The following is a 20,604-nucleotide window of genomic DNA, read 5'->3' as shown; positions in this document are numbered from 1 at the left end:
TGCCAAAAAACTGTCTGCAGAGCACACAGTTAGCGTGTCATTTCAAACGTTGAAGCTTTTGCCACCTTCAATATGGTATTTGCAGTGAGATTCTGCATTGAGTTTGTTTTCCGTCTTGGACTTCCTGCCAGCCCCTCTGTAGTCTCCTGACACAATCTCATCCCCTCATAGGCATGGTCTTGACTTGGTCTTGACTTGGTCTTGACTCGACCACACATCACGTGGTCCCAATTACAACAGTGCTTCATGATTCCCAAATGCAACTGTCGATTTGTTTCCCAGAGACGATTTTCCCATGTTTTTTCCAGTCAGATTTCTGCAACAACATAATAATAATTCTGCTTGCCATGCCACATTTGAGTATTTCTTGCCCTTGGAAAAGGCTCAATGAAGAGTACTGGGTTGATTGAGCATTTCTAAGCTCTTCAAGGTAATACCATTGACACAAGTATGTAAAATACACAATACATGATATATAAAAGGCACACCTCTTCAATACAGCGTTGTTTTGACATGAAATACCCACTTTGTTTTACGACCTGTGGTATTATTTGCAAAATAAATAACAATTTAAATCCATCTGACACGGGAAACGTCAGACTTTCTGAATGATAAAGTAAATTTCTACAGACACACAAGACTGAGTGCTTACATCATTCTGACTGATGCAGAAAAGTTTCAGGAGAGCCATAGTATCCTCTACTATCGTCTTTCATGCTACATGAGCACTCCAGGAGACAAAAAGCAGGCTAACTGGAAGAGCAACAGAATTCTGAAGAGACGCATCCTCCGGGCGTTTATCAAGTTTTGTGTTTGTGTTTTGTGGGAATTCGAGAGCGTTTGAGAGCAGAGTCGAAGTCAAGGGGACGGGGGAAAGGAAAGGAAATGTTCACGGCTCATTGTCGTGCTTAATCTGCGGGTCAATGACACCATCACCATGCCAACCCATACTATTGCCATGGAAACCAGTTTTATTGAGTTGATGGGTTCGAGAACCCCCCCCCCTCGCATAGGTGTAGTCTGTGTGTGTGCGTCAGTTAATGTGTGTGTCTTTAACAACCCTGTGCTGCCACCTGTCTTTTGTTCAGACGGTGCCCTTTGGAAAGGCAGCTGTTATTGATTTTCACTCATAAAGACGGACTGACAGGCAATAAAAACCCAATCATCTGAAATGAAAGAACCAGACGTCGAGGATCGCCACAAACATTGAAAGGAAGGAAACAAAGAATGTTTGCTCCCATCTCACTCAATGAGACAAAGCAATTCTGTTCATGACCTACCCATGAGCCATTGTGCCACAGCAACATGCTATATCTGAAGTGTGGCGTCGCATGCATGTAATGGAGATCATTAGGCAGGTATATTTCCCTTGGGAGGACTTTCATAAGTAGCACAGCAATGCAATCTACATCATTCTGGCCAAGATGCCGGCCAGAGACATGGGGGCGCACTAACCCAGACAGCGTCTGAAAGCAGATTATCAATGAGACCTAAACACAATTACATCCCTTTTCACCAAGGGAAACTAACACAAAAATGCAGGCACCCAAGCTTCATCGACAGTTTCCGATGCACAGGTTTATTCTTTGGCAAGACGTAGTACAGAGGAAAATCTATCGCTGCTAATGATAGGGCTAATAATTGCAATGTTATTGTCCAAGCTTTGACTTAATTACATACCTCTCACCGAAATGCACTTTGAGACTCATGCTGTCACTCCTAAGGCATCACATATTGATGGTTGTCACGTACCCTTGATGGTCGCCACAGTTTAGGAGTGTAAATGTGTTGGACTTCCAAACCAGCCACAGTGTGCCAAACTACCTGCAAACTGGTTCGTTCACATTGAAACATAAAAGGTGGGTCCTCATGACAGCACCCAGTGACTTGCGTCTTTGAAAGGATCAGTAATGTGAGTGCCCCCATTCATGTTCTCTGGGGAGCGTAAACACTGTACACCAACCACTTCTGCGTATACTAGAATTAGCGCTGTCAATGTATTTTAAATTGTGATTAATTCCACAACAGCGATAGTTAACTTTTTTGTATCTGTTCTAAATGTAAAAAACACCAGAGTGGCCAACACTGCTTTCCTCATGCAAACATTTGTTTACTACAACTTTTCTTTAGAATAACTGAAGAGGCTCTGAAAAGGATCAAAAACATAAAAAAAACTGGGTACACATATCTTATAGAAAAGCACAGCAGTGATGTTGAAAACACTCATCAGCATCATTCTCTTTAACTGAAAGTCACGGTACCACATCTAAAACCCAGGATGAATGACAAAGAGCACCCTGGAACGGTTCTTCTGTACAGTTTTATACACTGCCTGGCCAAAAAAAGGATTTTTTCCCGGATTTAACTAAACAAATAGGTACGGGGTTGCTGCAGTTGGTCAGGTCTAGGTTCAGCAACATTATGTGCTCAAAGAGTGATGTCAGCTGACTACCTGAATATACTGAATGACCAGGTTATTCCATCAATGGATTTCCCTATATTCCAAGATGACAATGCCAGGATTCATCGGGCTCAAATTGTGGAAGACTGGTTCAGGGAGCATGAGATATCATTTTCACAAATAGATTGGCCACCACACAGTCCAGACCTTCACCCCATTGAGAATCTTTGGGATGTGCTGGAGAAGACTTTGTGCAGCGGTCAGACTCTACCATCATCAATGCAAGATCTTAGTGAAAAATGAATGCAACACTGGATGGAAATAAATCTTGTGACATTGCAGAAGCTTATCGAAACAATGCCACAGCGAATGCGTGCTGTAATCAGACATTGTTTTCGGCCAGGCAGTGTAGCTGACCGCACAATGTCGGTGCCACTTGAATCAAACTTTTGCAAACGGGGTCCAGTGTGGGAATCTTTGGTGAGGCTGCCGCCTTCGTCACCACGTAAATACACCACAAGGCTCGGCGTCCTCCGATGGTAGCTGAGCTCACATCAACAGTAACTGCCTAGCCTTGTCAAAGGAACCATATGGCAAGACTTTAAAATTGAACTTCAAAGATCAGCGCTGATGTCACTGCTCTACTTCATGATCTGCTTGACAGACACTGCGGGAGGGACGGAAGGTCATTCAGACATCCAGAGAAGCAGATGGCCATGTGTGTGAATTGCATGTCAAAAATATAAGTGGCGTTAAGATTCTCAAAATGCATTCTTAATGGCCCTAATTATGTGTATCCATAAATGTCTAGTAATTGTCGTGAGGGGAGATCTCATCAAGTTTTTTTTTTTTTGTCCCAAAACAGTATTAAGTATTTCATTCTTATGTTGATACTCCCCAGGGAATGACGGAACATGACGGAACCCTTTTCTTGAGTTGAATTTCTGTCAATTTTCATGACTCAACCACCAGTCATTGGGATTGTTCATTATGCTGAGTCAGCTTTAGTGTTCTCAAGTTGTTCTGAACGCAAACAGAAAAGAAAATCCTAATTAAAAGTATAAAGCGACCCACCAATGAAACAATCAAAGTCATTCATAATGTGGGAAATCTCAAAATAAGTCTTACATTTGATTATATCAAGTCTGGGGGGCTACTGAGGGTTATACACTAATAATAGAAACATGAAACACACTGGAGTTTTTCGTTCAGCACACAACAGGCACCTTCCTTGCTGCATCGACAAACCAGCCAATATGTCACCAATCTTGTCAGTGAAGTTCATTCAGCATACATGATAGCACACACAGATTATTGTTGTGACCAGTGCATCTGGGAATGATGCTCTTGAACGGTAACTTTGGGGATCAGCTGACCTTGTTCTAAGCAAGTGCTGCAAAGCAAACATTGACATAAAAAGACCTTGCTTGCTTCCAGTATTTGGTAGTATTCCAAAGTGGAACACTATTAAAGGGATACTTAACAGTTCTACCAGTTCATTGGTTGAGCCCGAATGAGGAGGACTTTTGACTAAGGTGGGGAGCGTTTGGTAACAGTGTTCCATGACTGTTCAATGGCAATCGTTCATGTCAGGGTTTCAGCGGCTCTGTGAGCTGCTCAGCAAAGAATATGAGGACAAATGATTTCATCTGATGAAAGTAAACACTGCTTCCTAACTCACATTTATGGTTTTCATCCTGCTACGCCAGACGCTTTTTCTGCAAATAAATGACCTGAATATGGTGTTAAGGGAGCTTTTACGATCTGAGATTAATTTAGCTTTGAATTGCTGGAGACAATCCCAGTTTAATTCGATAAGAGGCAAGTCGACGGCTGCAAAAACAAAAACACATTCATACTGCCACAAATACACAGGGATTCAGTCGGAAAGGTTTTTGGGGAATTGCTGAAAGAAAAAGGAAGAGTTCAAAGAAACCTGGACGTTTTATTTAAGCACAGCCTGTGGCATAAACTGCATCACGTGAATAACAAGGTGAGACTCCTTGGCTGTGAATGAAATACAGACATACTGAATGAATGTGGTTTTTAGTCAAGCATAGAGTGTAATTGAAATAGTGCCTCATGAAGAGGCGATGGCTCATCTCGCAGGCTGAGCTCAAGGATATAGGTCAGCTTCCTGCATGAGGGCCACACATCTACATTAATGGTTTAAAGGAGCTCTCTTTTACATGAATAAAATATTGTACTTTACCTTTCCGATCCCAGCGACCTCCCTTGTATTTCCTGTTACTGACTGATTGAGCTTGACTGTGAAGGTGGTTATACTGCCACTATCTGGAGACCTCAGTCATTGCATTTGCTGAGTTCCTTTGAAGAAAATGTGGCAAACAAATAGCAAGAGCAACATTGGCTGCGTCTTCTCAACCTCAAATTCCCCTGACGCCCTCCCCAAGTTGCCATGTATATATATCTGGGTCTGCCACGTGTAAAAATACACGGCATCTCTCTGTTGACGGCCCAGACAACCCAGAACTGTCATTAATGAGACCCCCGATCAAAGAGGCTGTCGCTGATGGGAGCTTCCCAGTCTGCGAGAAACGAGGCTGACCGTCTCATGTGGCGGTGAGGAGTCGCTCAGAGGCGCTGCGGCAGCTGGCTTTGACATGACGGGGTGGCGCGGCTGTGGAGTTTGATAGAAAGCTACGTTCAACATAGAGAGGAAGCCACTCGAAAATGCTATTAAATATTTAGCCGGCCAGATGGGGAGGACGTGGACTGTAAATGCATGTGTGTTTAGCACTGCTGTGCGGACGTTTGAAGCGTGTGAAGAGTCTGTATCACCTCCAGAATTCAAATTTAGCCCAGCAGACAGGCCTCGGGGTGAGATCCCCTGTTTGCATGAGCTTGCGTGGGAGTGTGTTTGTAAGCAAGGGAGGGAAAATCCAGGTGGACTCGAGGCGGGCGAGAGGAAGGACAAAAACTGTGCATCTGTGTTTACCTTGGTTTTCGGTGAGCCTACTCTTCTCCTGGGTGGCATCATTCGGGGTCAGTCTAGGTTAAGCTGGTGAAATTGCAGAGGGTGTATAGTGGGCTGCGTGGCTGATAGGAACAAATAAAATAACCGCAGTGTTTACAGCACGCTGGCAGCACAAAGAGGCTGAATGTGTCGCTTCCTTCCAAATCTGATTGGATCACTGTTGCCTGGATTAGCCCAATTGAGCTCTCAGTGTCGAGACCGAGGCTACGTCTCAACAGGCCTTGTGGGTTGAACAATCATAGAAAAAGATAAAGTAAAGTCTCCATACATTACATTGCAGTTTGTCTCGTGATTTCAAACAAAAAGCATACTTTGTTTTAGGTTAGTTTACAACAATTTTTTGCCACAACTTTGTCATACTAATGTTATTTACGTAAATAGTGAAAGAATATTTTCACAATTTCACGCATTTCCTAACTTTCATCCTTGAGACTCAGACTCCCAACAGACCTCTCTCTGTACTTTGCTGTTCTGAGAGTACCAGGCAGAAATTACATTACAGCACTGCTGACAGTGGTTGTTTGGAACCTCTTTGATTCAACAGAAAACACCTGTTTTCGTCATCAAAGACCTGTTACTGATGGCTGCTAAATCTGATCTAGTAACAAACCTTCCACAAAAAACCAGCCACTCAGGGCACCACCAGTCTCACTGACCAGGCCCACCTTGATGGTCACCAGGCCCCTCCCATAATGATGCGCAACTTCAATGACATCATGAAAAGTCTGGTCTATGAAACAAGGTCAATTAAGAGTATGTGCTTGCGGGTAATGTAACACAGTCTAGGAAACACCGAATTATAAAGAATGAATAATGACTTGATTCAGTTTCAGATTGCTTGTCAATGATTATGATGAGTCGTGCATTTGCTTGCTCAAATAATGACCCACGAGCTCATGCATTTGTCTTCAGACACCATGTGGAGAATGATGAAACAAACTGGCGAAAACATGAAGATATAAAACAGGCAGGTGACTGGTGTCTGTGAAAAACAACGGCTTGTGATGCGTCCACAGTGACAGCCAACACGAGCAAGGGGACCTACGCGAGACGGTGGAGAGATGAAGACGGCTCCCCTCTGGGACCTGAGCACCTTTCCTCCCCATGATGCAGCTCTTCTCGCTGTGATCTTTCACCTTCATAGCGATGACTAGAGAAGCATCCGTTCCACTTGAATAATTCACCCCATTTCTCCTCCTGTCATTTATTTCATTTCCTTGAGCTTCAGTTTAACTCCTCACATCATCTAAAATTATCCCAAACTATCACTCGCCTGTCAGACGTGATTACGCACTATAACGCTTCTTTCTCCCATAACTCATTCATGCGTCAGTATTTTTAGCTTTCGAGGGAGGATCCGCTCTTTTTTTTCCGTGGATGAATCCAGCCGTGAATTTGTTTAACTTCTGTCTCGTAGCAGAGAGACTTGAATACTGATCAGCAGAGACGACAAACTACAGCTACAGTTTTGGGTTTAGAACATGAATGAAAACACTTAAAAGTGACAAAAGGTAAGATTTATACATACATTTGTTCTGAACAGACAGGTATCACCGAGTCCAAGCCTCTAGCGCTCAGTATAAGGACTCTCTAGTCTACGTAACTTTCCCTGGGTGAGCCGACCAGGGGCGTGTCCCGAGAGTGAGGCAGCCACAGTCCATGTGACTACCAACTCATTTTACACCACCTATGCCAGGGGTTCTTAACCTTTTTGATCTCAGGCCCACCTTTTCCAGAACAAATGGGTGTGGGGCCAATTCAAGGAATAGAAGTGATTCATTACTGTAACTACTGCTTTCAGAATTACTGCTTTCACTTATGTTTAATAACCATGCATGTAAATAAACCAAAACCTTGTGTAATGACATGAAACCATCTGATCAGGTATGTGTTATCGAAATGTCCAACCAGCAGCAGAACCAGGTGCAAGTCATGTTCATTCAATTTACTTAAAAGGAGAAAAAAAATGATGTAAACTGTTGAGACAGGTGGAAAAACTGTATGTCATGAATAAAATTCTGAATAAAATCAATATAAAAAACGTCTAAATATCACAAAATATTTTCTTTTTCATAAATAAACTCTCAAGAAGATAAGTAAAGTGTAAATGAAAGTATCGCCATAAAATGTTCTAATTAATTTTGAAAACTGCTCTAACAGGTGAACAGTTTTTATTGTTGGGGGCGCTATCACTTTTATCAACATTTTTTTAAATTTTGCAAGACCTTCTTCTTAGTTGCAACTATCATAAATTTGCCACGTCAAGTCAATGACACACTACTGCCACCATATATGGCACGTGTATCAAAACTGAGTATCTCGCGCCCGAGAGGCGTAAAACAAGGGGGCGATTGCAGCCCAACCATGGGGCTCAGCTCGATGGTTAAGAATCAGTGACCTACGCCACGCTAACTCAGCAGCGAACATTCATCGTCATCATGGCAGAGGCGAGTGTTCGCAGTGATGACTCCAAGAAGAGAAAGCGTGAATCTGTCTGAGCAAGAGAATCGAGGGCGACTGAGGAGCTCAGATGCTAAAATGACAGTGTTTGTACCAGACTTGTAAGTCATTCTCTGTGTTTATCACAGGTCTTTGGTGTGATATCAAATGTGGGGAACTTATTTTTGAGATGCTAATAAACGTATAAGAGGCTGTTCCTCATTTTTATTGTATTTATCACAGTATAGTGTAGATAAAGCTAGCAAAATTGATTAGCTCTGACATTAGCCTCCAGCGGCTAGCGTCTGTAGCTAATGTCTGCTAGCATTTATCAGAGGGAAAAAAAGAGTTTAGCTGTCATAAGCAGTGTTGATGGTCCATCTGGTTTGGACAAGTGTAACATGTTCTATCACAGCTCTGTTCCTCTCTGGTTCCTTTGTTCTGCAGACGAGCTGCTGTGAGACGCGACCAGTGTCAACATTTCAACATCCCTTGCAATTGTTCTGGAACTTATTGAGAAGACGAGTTTCTAACTCTGACATACGTCTCCACCGTCAACTCGAAATTAAAGTGTAAATGCCATCATAAAAATTCTCTCTTTTTAAAGATGAAATGGATTGGTTTCTAATTCTGAGGGAATTTTATTGAACCAATACAGTAGGATTCATTTAGGGTTGCTCAGCAAACAAACCCATTTAGGGTAAAAGGTCAAGTTGAAAGAAATCAACACACTTATAATAATGTAGAGGGAGAGAAATGCATCTGTTCAGCAGACAACTTTAACACTTTTGGGAGCTATTTCATGTCTCTGTGACCCTGCCGACCAGTCAGGACATGCACACTATGGTTAACAAACAAATCGTCTAGCTTCATTTCTTCACAACAATTTCCTCACCATGCCTCACATTCGTCTCAAATCCACTCACCTTGATCCTTCACCTCCCCTTGACAGTCCCTGCCTCCTCCCTTGTTGGACAGATGCCCTTCCCAGCCCCATTTCATTTGTCAGCTCAAATCCGGGAACCATCTCTTCACCTCTGGATCTCAGCTTGGCACTATTCCATTCTTTCGGACTACAAATCTGGCATCATTGACACTCCTGCTTCACACCTGGACTCTCACTGCGTCCTTTTGCTTGGTCTGGATCTTTGGATGGTTCTTTCAATTTGGACTTCTGCCCAGACTCTTTACATAAAGGATCACACTGCCATGGAAGTTGGAGCTGACCTAGAACTATAGAACAACATTTTCTATCGCAAGAATGAAAGAAAATAAACTCACGTGAAGAATGAAGCGGGCATAGCAGCGCCGCAAAACACACAAACAAGACAATTTGCTCAGGACAATCTTCACTGGCCAAGTTCAAAAGTCATCCCTGCTCTTCAGAGAAACTCTTAACACCACATGGTCAACCCACCAAACTCCCCAGCAATGGGCCTTTTTAATGTCATCAGTAATACTACACAATTGAGGGCAAAGTGTCTCACACAATTAAAATGACACTTTAAATGATAAAGAAATTCATCCTATATAAAACTGAAGACACAGCATAATTTCTTGGACATCAGAAAGGAATGTGCTCAGGAATGTTCCATGTCAAGCAGTTGCTGTTTTGTTTTATACTTGTGTATTCTGGATGTTTTGTAAAGTCAACAGAATGAATTTATAATCCAGAGTTTTTTTTTGTAATTCTTACTCACAACAAAACAGGGTCCTGCCGAGGTCTTCAAGCATTCCTCCAACAGCTTCATTCGGAGCCTCTGCAGCTCCGGACTGTCCCACTCCTCTGGATCGACACCCCAGTACAGGTCCACCACCTGAATACACATCAAAAAGCAAGCTGTTAATGGACAGAACCGTGGACAAAGTTGTCTGAAGAGATGATGAAACACAGGTGTGTGTCTTCATTCATCATCATTTCATCAAGCACATGCACATGTGAACACGAGTGCACAAGATAGACCATTTTCTTTGCCTGATTCAGCTTCACCACAAAGATGATGCCCTACATGTATTCTGCTCATTCAGCTTTGTTGTGATCAAAAAACTTTGTTTCCATTACCATGTACAACAAGAACACTGTTTTAGCAGAGGCAAGCCAAAGTGGAAGCACGAACTGGTTGACATGAAATGTGTTTACTGCGCTCCAGGCAGAACACTGTAAAGAGGAACAGCATTAATGTTCAAACCAGTCACTTTTGACAGCTGGGAATGAAATCCCAATCTGTGATGGTGAAATGACACACATATAATTTGACATCAAATTCAATTTGGACTTAACAAATGTAGTGCATTCATTTGTCACCTGAACTGAAGCCAAACAATCGATCTTATTTATGAGTATATCTTAGTTATATTAGACAGGCACCGTCTATGTCGGCAAAAAATGAAGCCCCTGTTAACATTGCAGGGCAGATGACATTCATGTCTCCAACTTTTAATGTGTTAGGACACAAGTGTGGAAAATGTGGTGGACAACACGGAGTGTCCTGGATTGACACGCACTTAGAAATCCTGCGTTTTCTGCCTCCACTGTCCAGCCCATGTGGGAGCCACGCTCGCGTGCCCACAGCCTGTCCACAGTCACGCAGGGCTGGATAAGCAAATGCTCTTCACCATGTTCATGCTAATTCACGTTAATCATTTTTATTTATTCCTTAACTTTTGTAATAGAACATTACACGCAAAAGCTTTTGCTTGCTCCACCTCTAGTTGTCCTCCGTCATGTCATTGTGCTTATCTTTAGTCCGCTTCAGTACGTGTAGCGCACATGATGACCACTGCAAGGAAATGCCACTAACTGTGGAACAGACATACACACAAACATTTGCCTGGAAAGAAATTGGAAACCATTTTTAAAAGAATGGCTTGACTTTGATCTCAACGCACAGTAATTCATTTGTGAATCAGGAGGCTTGAAACCCGAAAATCCTGGTTGATTTATTTTCCCCCTGACTTTCACAGAGCAGCGGGAGCAGAGACAAACATACATTCAGACACACCGAGCGGAGGTGGTCTTCACCAGCCCATTTGTTCCAATTTTGGCAGTTTATATGACTCCAACTGTGAACATGACACACCAGGAGAGGAGGGCAGCGAAACGCCTGGTTGGAGGGCTGGATCGAGTGAGCGCTTGTGGTTTTGCTGCAAGACCGTAAGCTGCTCGGAGGGCGAAAAAATAAATTGATGTTGATAAGCCTTAGTCTTACACTCAACTTGTGACTAGTAGAGTAGGTGGATGCAGTGAGAGGATGAAATGCTTTCAGGCTTTACTGTTGGACTCACACGTTAAGGTGGAGAGGATCTATGTTGAAATGGATGGTACACATCTACATGACATATAAGGAAAACCAGCGACTACTACATCTTTAGGTCCATTCAGATGAATAAGCCTTCATTTTTAGACTCGAGTGAGAGCCTGTGAATGCATAATTATTCACATTCAAAGCATTGTTGTCTGCTCTGGCTGCAGTTCAGAGCACAGTGACGCACAGAAGAATGTCATGAGCAAAACTGCGGCAGTGCCACAGCATTTATACGACTGATCTGATCGTCATATAAGAGACACGTATTTGTTGTGTCCTTGACAGTGCTGCAATACTTGATGAATGTGCATTACTCAACACTAAAGACCATCAGAGATGGCAATATTAATTTCATATTTCAGTGTTTTTTCAATTGGACTAAGTATCTCAGTCAGGGAAGACATGTTCTGTGTATGAAGACGCAAGCTCTTCCTGACATAGCACTTCCCTCCGCCGAGCAGCTCATTTCACTTGACTTGAAGCATTGCATACAGCCTGAACAGCGGAGCAAAAATGATGATTCCAGAGCTGTGTTGGCTTACAACAAAAACTGGGTTTCACACCTACAATGCTTGTGTAGAACTGCAGTGTCTGAATGATGAAATCAGCAGTAAAGTTCACTCGAAATAACATGCTTTATCACCTCAGTCACATGAAAATTCTTTATTTTGGGGACTGCTTTTTCTTTTTTTTCCCCCCAAGTCAAGTTTTCTGTTTCAGCTAGTTCTGAACAGAACTGGCCACCTGAGCTGGAGCAGTGAGAAGCCTTAAAGAATAAGGAAACAAATCAAACGAATGTGGACAAAAACATTGTTAGCTACTTGGTCTAAAAAGAGGTTAGATAAATAAATGTGCTCCGTTTCTCCATGGTACATGTCCACCTCTCAGCTATAATGACAGATAAACCAAGTCACTCCCAGATTCACGTTTTACTGTTGCATTGTAGTCCTCGAGATCGTCTTGTTTGTCTTTTTTACTGTCTTTACTGTCTTGTCTTGGTGTTGGACTGTGTGGACTCTGGATCTCTTTTCAAGACCAGTCCAGACAGACAGAGGAAACTGTGCTAATTGTATTTGTGGGATCAGTTTGAGACTCCTTATATACACTGTACTGGTCTCGTATTGGACTCGAGCTCCCAATATCTTGGTCTTGTCTTGGTCTTGATGTCCAAATACCATGGACTTGTCTCGGTCTCGATACTCTCCAGTCTGGGTAATGTCTTGGTCTTAGTCGGTGAGGTCTTGACTTGAATCTTATGAAGAGGTATGACATCAAAGCAGCTTCAGAACGAATTATTGCTTTCCCTCACCGAATTACTTTGACCATAACAACACCAGTATAAATATGAAAAACAACATCAGACGACAATTAAAAAATAGTAATAGTGCCACTTGACAAAATAGGTCATGTCTATGACTGTTCACCCTTAAGAAACAGAAAGAAGTCTCACCCACGCGCTCCTCTGCGGTTGTCGCCCTTCATGTTGTGGTAAACTTATTACCTGCTATGTTTGGCAGCATTAACATCATTTATCTGCTTTCATCTTGAGTGGGAGACTGAAATCCAGCTGAGGGAAGGAGCTGAAGTGAGATGTTTGTACTTCTCCAGGGCATCATCAGGTGACTGCGAAGACGCTATAATTAAAAGCTAAACGGAGACATCCGTCTCACTTATTCGCACGTGTGTGTGTGGGAAGAATCTGATGATTTAATTTGCCCAGTCAGCCGCTGCGCCTCATCAAAAGGCGGATGGGGCGAGATGGGGCGCGATGAGCCAGTGGAAAAGTAACTTCAGTCGAGGTATTTAAATATGTGTTCTGTTTGGAAAGACTTTTCTGGACTCAAACGGGACCTCTCTCGAGAGGCAATGTTGCTATTCCTTTTCATGAAAATCCTCCATCACTTCATCTTTCATGCCAACTTTGCTGTTGCCATCACTTTGATTACCGGCCAACTAGGTCCCCTTGGTAAAGAGCGTGCAGCTGCTTACATAACAGCCGAGGTGGATTCTCAGCTAGCAGCTGCCCTTGAAAAGGCTTTTTCCCATGGTGGGTCAAGCCAGAGAAGTGTTTTTCTTTTCTTCTCTTTTTTCTTTTTAATTATTGAATGGGATTACAGCCAAGATATCTGGGGAGAAAGGACACGCAGGCGATAATGAATGCAGGAAAGACCCATCAAGAAGATGGCCATCCTGAAGCGCTCTAAAAATACAGCCAGACCACCGCGCTCTTGTGCTTCTTCACCGCAAACCAAGGCAGTTAACAGGCACGTGGTTCTTCCGGGTACCATGGCACTTGACCGAACCCGTGCTATGCCCCCTATTGAAATAGCTTCTATATCTAACTTTTCTAAAGCATTACGAAGCGCTTACACACAAAATGTATGTCACATATGCATGAGACTTTCTTTACCTAGCTTGCAATTGAAAGCAAAATTTCAATTGCAAGCAAAATTAGACACAAAATCAGATGAATCAGAACTACAAAAAAAAAAGGATCCCTGATGGTGTGTGGCCAATCAGAGTTCAGGACTTGGCTTTAAAAGGTAAATTCCTCTCTACTGTGATCAAACGTGCTCATTGCAAATGTCATTAAAACAAAATTCAATCTCGTGATTCTGGTTATTGGTTCAATGAAACATGCAGTCTTTTTGTTGTTGTGAATAAATTGAGCACACATTTGTTTGTGGATAACAGTGGAGGCAACCAGCTGCCAAAAATGGAATAATTCTGCGGGAGAGGAATAGAAAACAGGATAACTGTAGCCAGGTAAGCAGATGGCGTGCCTCTATTGTTGTGCCTCATTTGAAAGGAAACATCTCTTTTTTAGGTATAGACGGAAGTTTGAGAAACGCTCCTTCACTATATTTACTTTCTATCATGGTACAAAGTCATTAATGGTCTTCATCAAGTCTGTTGTGGATGCAGTGAAGTTAAAGCACTGAACTCTAAAATATGTTTCTATTTTTTTTTCACCTCATGCCTTATATTATTATGGAGCCCCAGACCTGACATGGCAAAAAATAAAATAAAATAAAATAAAATAAATAAGTATATAAAAATGTAATTTGAGGGAATTAAGCACTCATTTGAGGGAACTAATTCAAAGGGAAATAAATTCTAGGAATGTATTCCGGGGAATGAGTGGGAACGGTGCTGTTTCGGGCCCTGGGGACCGTCTTTAGGATGCGATTCCTTGGATGCTGACCACTATCCAACGCTGTGATTCATGTCGTGCATGCCATTCACTGACGTCTACAGTGTCAGTCCTACGCTGTCGTGGTTATAGTACAATGTCGTGATTCACTTGGTTGCTGGTTCGCATCCGGCATAGAGTATGTCCCTTGTGCATCCGTGATATCAAAGTGAAAAACAAGGCCATTTACTCACTCTGCTCGGTCTCAAAGATGCACTAATGTTGGCGCTAGAGAAGGTGCGCTGGATTTGCTCCTATTTTCTGGCCACAATTTAATATTTAATTTAATTAAATAGTACTTCATTCCTGCGAATTTGTATTTTGTGCCCATTAATTCGTACTTTGTTGCGTTGAATTATTATTTGGTGCACATATTTTACTTATTTCAGCTCCATATAATATAGATTACTTCTATTTGCAAATTTCCACACGTTTTTAGACATAAGCAGCATTACAAATTTAGAGAGAGAAAAAGCACAAAACAAAACTGACCTAGTAGAATTAGAAGGTTTGATACATGAAACCAACTTCATTTATCTTCACACACAGCACAACATAGTACTTATGCTACTAGCATTTCTCAAAAACATCAGCTGAAATACCTGCTATGTACTGGAAAGGCGCAGATGACAAATGAATAAATAACCTTTCAAGGGTCTTCGCCAAAGCTACCACAGGGTTGGCCCTTGCAGCCAACCGATCATTTTGGAAGTACTGAAGGTAGCATCTTCCAGAGGATGACAATTAAAACATTGTCCATCCTCAATATAATATTTGTCACTGGAGTAAAACTTCTGTCGGCCGACAGTGAAACATGCAGGGATCCATAAAGCCTATTTTTTGAATATAATTGAATATTTATACCAAGAAATAAACAGATCGCTGAGCACATACTTGTGTTCACTTCCTGTAGAACACACAAACATTTATGGCAAATTCAAATATCAAATCTTTTAAGGTGAATACTGTTACTTGTACTTCCCCACTACACAGTATTTTAGACACAAATAGTGGAGCATCAGATAATACGCGTGATGATGGTCTCGCGTGTTGCTTGAATGACCCTCAGTTAAGATGCCATCATCGTTAATGTGCACTTCTGCAGTAAAGTCATTAAGTTGCCATTAAAACTCGCCATGAACGAGCCTGAAGGGACAGACTGATAAGAAAAGTGCTGCTTGGAAAACAATGGCAATACAATTACTCACGAGAATGTCTCCTAAGAATAAGCGTCTTCATCAAGAAAGGCTGTCTTTTTACGCAACAATCGCAAACAATAAAACAGCGTTTACACTCTTCTCCGGGTGACATGTTTGAAGCTGCTCCACTACTCTGACAAAGCCAAATTGACAGGCGTATTTCCCCTCCTTCAAGAGTGCAATCAAAATAGACCACATGGGCCCGTTCCTGTAAATCTCCGAGCATGAAACGTCGCTCCGCTCTCATCGTCTTTCATCATCTCCCCGCTTATGTTGTGAGTTGAAGAAGATGCAGGAGTGACAGCCGTTGAACCAATTCTTACAGCTCACTGTGCTCACCACGGCGCGCGTGTGCGCGTGTCCGACCACTCCAGCAGAACCTCAAGACTCAGTCTAGCTCCTGCATGTGGGCGGAAAAGCATTGTACTATAACAAGAGACAATTTATGAGTCTGGGAGAAGCTTGGGCGGCTTGCTTGGCTGGAAGACAATACTGGAGTCTGAATCTTTCCAGTAATCGCAAATAAAACAAAGGAGAGGAGGCAAACGCAAAGACAAATCCAGGTGGATTTCCCGTGCCAAAGTTCGAGATAAATCTCCTCCTGTGTCCTAAAATCTTCTCTGAATAATCATCAAATCTAAATTCTTTCAATTCATCTGATACTTCATTTAATAACTTCTGCTCTCTATTTAGACTTGTATGCAACCAGAAGACCTGTATTTCTTTCAAATGTCTTGTCTATTGTGTCAATTGACTACCATATAAACACACTTCAGGTGTTTTGTTTTCTCCACTGCTTCGTATTACAAAATATAAAAAAAACTAGTTGCAATTTTCCTTTTGAGTTATATAGAAATCGAATTATTCCCCAGGCAAACGCAAGACATCCTAAATTCAAATACAGAGTGGAGAAAAGACATCCGTGACTTGAAAACATTAAAATAGAGATAGTAGCAATAGTAGATAGAAGCATGTTCTCTCTGATTTTTGTGAACTGCGCCGCTTTAGCTCCGCCTCTTTGTGTGTGATATCAGGGGGAGAAACATGCTGTTCCAGAGGTTGACCTACTTTACATGCAGTAATGGAATAAGAAAGAGGATATTGAAGACACAAACTTTATCTGATTTACTGTAAATTTCAGTCAGTTCAGTGGTGCTAACTGGGCATGGCACCGTGGGCCGGCTTCTATGACAGCTGCACATCATGTTGTATTTTGCGTTATGATGTTGGTCACTGTTTCTATCTTTGTGGGGGAAAATGATCTAAAGGAGCGTCAGTGTATATTGTGTTGAATTTAAATGCAAGGATTAGTCTCTTGCATCTATTTTGGGGCAGTGTTGTTGCTTTGTACCCCGTGTGTGCTCTCCCTCATCACAATCTATCTCCTGAGAGGATATCTTCAGATGAACGTGGAGCTCCAACTAAAACACAAGGGAATGTATTGAAACATGATAGCAATCGGTGATTCTACGCTCCAGCTGAGCTCTGACGGAATGAGAACAGGCGCTTTGGCCTCTGGACTGGATTTCCGTGCCCCCCTTTCTCTCCATCACTTGCGATGCTTCTCTTTTCTCTTGAGGGAAAGTTCTGTAAGGAAACTGAGCCAAGTGATGAGGGACCGTGGAGAATCAGGCTTCATCATGCTTGCCATATGTGTGTCACTGAGTGTCAGCAAGTGTGTGAGACAGAGCATGTGTGTGTGAAGCAGGGTTGACGCAGACTCCAATATTATAAATACCCACCTAAAAATAAACATTCCAACGCTATCAATCAAACTGATATTCTATATGTGGACATGTTTATCCCCAGCAAGGGTGAAAACTGATATCCAATCCTGTGGAGTGTAGTTTCGGTTAAGGTGCCAGTTCTCACTTGGCGTCTGGGATGGGAAGAGGAGTGGGATGAGACGGAGTATGGGAGGAGGGGAGTAAGTGAGTCACCGTTTTAACTCAAAGGCCTTCTGCATAATCATTTCAGCTTACACTTCGTCACAAGGAGCTGAATCACTGGCGGACACGTGGCCACAGAGTCTGGAGCCAAAGAGTCTCTGCATGGATTGTCTCCTTTCTCAAGCATCTCGGCTTCTCCCACACAAGCCGAGACGCTTGTCTTTTTAAGCTTTCAGCCTTTCTGTGACATGCTGCTAATGCTGCCTATCACGCAAGTGTTTAATGCACTGAATACCTGTGTCATGGGAAACGACTGCTGACTTTCCTGGTCGAGGCAACATCTGCCACAGATTTAAATATGCCTCAAAAGTGTTTATTAGAGAGTGTGTCAGGTGATGTGGGCATTATATACCACTACTACTTACTACAAACACGTGTCTCCTCTATGAACTCCACCACAGTATGATCTCTGGTTCGGCCTGGGCCTGTACCCACGGTTCCCCCAACAACCTCCCCCACCAGTATTGGGAGCCATTACCGACACGACGTGAGCTCTCCTCATGGCGGCAGCTTCGTGGTAGCAGTTAGCCCAAAACTTTAAGAGACAATTTTGATTCTGTTGTTTGTGTTGGTCATTGCTAGTTCTGTTTTTCTTGTCTTTATTAAATAACTTGAATTTAATGCTCAACCTTTTGTAATTTTCCTTTTTCATAACATAACATCCCGTGTGCTGCTTTCTGGAGGATCTCCAATGCAATCCCTACGATACAAAGGTTGATGGTAGTGGTGACTAGATTAACTCGAAACAGTGTCTTAATTTTAGAGGCCCCAAGACGGCACTGTCTGTCGTATACTGTGTAGATTTGAACAACTATTTTCTTTATAAAACCTCAATTGGTTCCTAAACCAAGAGCCATATAGTGACTCTTGAAAATTAGGACACCGTTTGATGAAACCTCAACCACCCTGCATTACTGTTTCACTACACCTCATCAACCCATCACTGCATTTCGGGGTTCGGAATGGATTGTATGAGTGCCCAATGTTTCATGTGGGAAAAATTGCTTTTAAGCGTGAAGCATTTCTGATTATAAATGTGCTAGTAAACCTGCCGTATTTAATACGTCACTACTAAACCTGAATTATTAACACTGAATGGTTTCAAATCCTAAAACAGAACCTGTGAGTCACAGTATCTATGTGAATCTATCAGAGTCGCACCTCATTACAATGCTGCAAAGCAAGACTCTATTTACTTGTGTATTCTAGAGCAGGAATGTACCCCTTTTATGCGCAAGGAGTAAACAAACATCAGAATGAGTTGTGGAGCATAAAATGGTGACCTTCAGTTCTATGCCATTGACTAAGAGTCTGTAGACTGTAGACAGTGTTCTCACATGCAAAATGCATCCAAAGCCAATTGTCTGGTGTCTATTGAAAAAAACCTTTTAGTTATATGAACAATTTAATGGACTATATGTACAAGGAACCAAATTGAATGGTTCTACAAACCTTTGCAGGGTTTCCTAACTCCAGAGAAAGGTCTTTCAGATTATTCCTGTGAACCATCCTCACACCTACATGATGAGTGAAAGGTGTCACCTAAACACAGCGGCCTGCAGAGTCTGGTAAATGTATGTTCATTATCATAGGCTGAAACACAACTGAGCACTAAAAAACTAAAATTTAAATGACACAGTCATTACCCTGTGAAACTACAGTAACTGGTTTGATAAACTGACCTGGGCAGATGAGTGATTTCAGATGTGGTCGTCTGAGTGGGATCAGATCAGCGATCAGCACGATTAAAAGATTGTGATTAAAAGACATTATTCATCATTTATCCCATTGCGGGCAGTAAATGACACCCTGGACAGGTCACCAGTCCATCGCACACCATTCACACTCGCACGTACACCTAGGGGCCAATTAACCTAGTGAGCTGTTTGGACTGTGGGAGGAAACCGTAGTACCCAGAGAAAACCCACACAGGCCAAGGGAGATCATCCAAACTCCACCCAGAAACAATCATTGCTATATCAGGAATACCTTGCTGTTTTCGCATGGAAGCAAGTGTATTGATCCATAAAATCCTTATTCTACAGGGGAGTGGATTTTGACTACGAACCAGATGCATTGGAAATTTCAACAACCAAAGCAACACAAGTATGTCTGATATGTCTATGTCCACATGCAACATGAGACATGAAAGCCTAAAATCTTCATTAGTTGGTGATTATTAGACAGAATTACAATGTGTACTAGAGCAAATGTCACGGCCAATTCCACAACTATAACTCGGATCTGTGTGAGACGGGGACAATTTACAAGAGGGTAAAACATCAAGAGACTTGCTGGCTGATATTTAGTGTTCCCACTGCTTTGAGCTGCTCACGATCTAAACTTTGTAAAGCATGAAATGTGAATTAACAGCAGAGCCAGCTGACTAACAAGTGCGGGGTCGTGTGTTCCAGATCCGAAACAAATCTCACTCTTTCAGGAACAATCTCTGGTAAAAAATCTCTGACTCGGTCCAGGACTCCTGGGTTTGCTTTGCAAAGGAGCCTGATAGCAATCTCTCCATGAAGGACGGGGCCGATTTGCAATGCAAATGACGGTGATCAGTGAACACCGCGGCAAGAATTTGGCGAATCACAGACGACAACAAATGGAAAGCCCTTAGAACACGCGGCTTTATCCGTAACAGGGTCTGCGCCAGTTTTCTCAGGGGAAACCTTATCTCTGCTGGCCTTCTGTCCGCTTAGAGGGAGGATAGTTGAGCGAAGCTCCAGGGGCCCCACAAGTTTCTGATGCTTCCTCCAGCTAGGATGTGTATTTGAATAGTCAGAGCTGGATGTTACGGCTCTGTGAACCTGGTGGATAGGAAGAATGCCTGAAAATTACCTGGAATTCAATTCCGTAGTTCTCCCTGCAGAAATCTCGCAGTTTGGGGTAGACATGTTCTTTGAGGGCGTTCCTCTCAGCTGTTGTGTCTGCAGGCAAAAGACAAAGGGATTTCATTAGATTTACAGGGCCATACTATTGGATTTCAAAAAGGTTTCTTGACCCTTAGCTGCGCTAGAGGGGACATGAGGGGACAGGACACTGAAGCGATAGATGGTGCACATGAACACAAGCTTGGTTAGATACGTTTCTAGTGTGATTCTCAAAACTGCTTTT

At 42.5% G+C, this 20,604-nt stretch overlaps 1 protein-coding gene across 2 annotated transcripts in view; it reads right to left on the bottom strand.

Annotated features, from left to right (window-relative positions):
* Positions 1-20,604, bottom strand: part of LOC128756411 (NACHT and WD repeat domain-containing protein 2) — a 60,874-nt gene that overhangs the window by 29,805 nt on the left and 10,465 nt on the right. For both annotated transcript variants that reach the window (XM_053860907.1, XM_053860908.1), the window contains exons 3-4: positions 20,329-20,417; positions 9,539-9,655 (exon numbers count right to left, since the gene is read on the bottom strand). In XM_053860907.1, coding sequence (XP_053716882.1) covers positions 9,539-9,655; positions 20,329-20,417 — 206 coding nt within the window. The remainder of the gene's footprint in view (positions 1-9,538; positions 9,656-20,328; positions 20,418-20,604) is intronic.

The sequence above is a fragment of the Synchiropus splendidus genome, chromosome 3 (assembly GCF_027744825.2).
Source record: "Synchiropus splendidus isolate RoL2022-P1 chromosome 3, RoL_Sspl_1.0, whole genome shotgun sequence".
In the NCBI taxonomy this organism is placed as follows: Eukaryota; Metazoa; Chordata; class Actinopteri; order Syngnathiformes; family Callionymidae; genus Synchiropus; species Synchiropus splendidus.
The sequence above is the reverse complement of the archived record's forward strand: the minus strand, read 5'-3'. Positions and strand labels throughout refer to the sequence as shown.